A 1,761-nucleotide genomic window follows, 5' to 3' on the forward strand; every position below is an offset into this window, starting at 1 on the left:
GGTGTCTGCTCTGCTCCCAGTTCATTCTCACACTCCTTTTGCCCCAGGGACCCCCAAATTGAGTAGGGGGTCTCAGTTCAGAGCCCGTCCCAGTCCATCCTCACCTCCCGTTCCCCCCCAAAGTGGGTGGGGGGTTTCTGAGTTCCCGGTTCACTCTCACTCCTCTCCCCACCCTGAGCACTTGTCCCCAACTCGCCCCCCCGGCCCCAGGGACTGCCCCCCACCCCGGGAAGGGGGTCCCGGCTCCCGGGGGCTCCGTGCCCATCCCCGGGGGGCTCCAGGCCAGGGGACCCCCCCGGCAGAGCTGGGGGTGCGCGGCGGCTCTGGGGACACGGCACAGGGACAGCCACGGGGGGCGCGGAGCTGCCACCCCCCGCCCCAGCCCCCCCAGTTCTCCCCTCTGCAGCAGGGCTGGGACCCCCAGCCCCGCCGGGACCCCCCTCTTAGCTCGGTGTGTGTGGGGGGCTCCCCCCGTTTGGAACCAAATAAAGCACCGAAACCAAGCCGGGCCCCGAGTCCTGCGGGGGGGACACGGGCGGGGGAACAGAGCCCCCCCAGCCCGGGGGGCGACAAAGGGGACCCTCCCCGGTCCCTCCCTGCGCCTCTTGCGGTGCCCGGGGAAACTGAGGCACGCGGTGGGGGGGAAAGGGGACAGAGAGAAGGGACGCGGGGACAGACAAGGGGACACGGGGCACCAGCACCACCCCCCCGGCCCCCCCAGAGGCAGCGGGCCCGGCGGGTATTGCCAGAAACAGTTTATTTATACAAGGACGAACATCGGTGACATCTTACAAAATACCGAACCGAGACCCAGAGCGAGCGGGAGCGGGGGCACGGACGGGAGCGGGGGGGACACGGGGACACACGGCGGGCCGGGGGGGGGACACCGGCACAAAGCAAGCCGGGCACGCTGCCGGGGGGCCGGGACCCTCCTCTCCCCCCGCCCCACAATCCAGAGGAGCTTCCCTGGGATGGGGAGGGGGATCCCCCCCACACCCGGGGTGTCCCCAGGGTTGGGGACACCGGCGGGGACCTCGCTGTCATCCCCCGCTCCTCACCCTAAACCAGGCTCCTCCCTCCCCAGGAGAGGGGACAAGGACAGCCTGAGCCCTCTGTCCTAATTTGGGACCACCCCAAATTCCCCCCAGCCCTGGAATAATTAACCCACGACGCGCTGTCCCTATCCCCGCCCCCCCATTAAAAAAATACTATTAAATAATCAATCTGTAATAAAATTATATCCCTTTTTTTTTTGGGGGGGGGGAGTTGGGTGGTTTTCTCTCTTTTAAAGCTAAAATCGCTCCGAGGCCCCTCCGGCTGGTGACAAAACAGGAAAATAAAGTGGTTTTTCCTCTTTTTTTTTATCTTTTTTTTTTTTTCCCTCTCCTGCAAGGACAAATTTGATCCCAACAAAGGCGCCGGGGTGACAAAGGGACGGGGCGGGGGGACAGGGCTCGTCCCTTTGTCTCGTGTCCCTGTCCCAAACGGGGAGGCCGAAGGGAAAAAACAACAAACCCAAGAAAATTAAGAAAACCCAAAACGAAGGGAAATTAAGGCATTAAAAAAAAATTACTTACTTAAAGGCACGAATATTTCCCATCGCCTCCCCCGGGGGGGGACGGGTGCCGGAGCCAGGGAGGGAACGAGGGGGGACACACACAAAAATAGGCGGAAAACAAGGAAAAACCCCTAAAAAAAATCTGGAGGAGCCCCGGGGGGGTCCGGGCAGTGCCGGGGGGACCCGACGGACACGGGGGGGAC

The 1,761-nt window shown here is 63.1% G+C and overlaps 1 protein-coding gene across 1 annotated transcript in view; it reads right to left on the bottom strand.

Annotated features, from left to right (window-relative positions):
- Nucleotides 1-1,291: 1,291 nt before the first annotated feature.
- The window catches only part of HDAC5 (histone deacetylase 5), a 19,542-nt gene continuing 19,072 nt past the window's right edge, over nt 1,292-1,761 (bottom strand). Inside the window, exon 19 of the mRNA XM_033511666.1 lies at nt 1,292-1,317. Within this exon, the coding sequence (XP_033367557.1) occupies nt 1,292-1,317 (26 nt within the window). The remainder of the gene's footprint in view (nt 1,318-1,761) is intronic.

Source organism: Parus major, unplaced genomic scaffold, assembly GCF_001522545.3.
Source record: "Parus major isolate Abel unplaced genomic scaffold, Parus_major1.1 Scaffold421, whole genome shotgun sequence".
NCBI classification, from domain to species: domain Eukaryota; kingdom Metazoa; phylum Chordata; class Aves; order Passeriformes; family Paridae; genus Parus; species Parus major.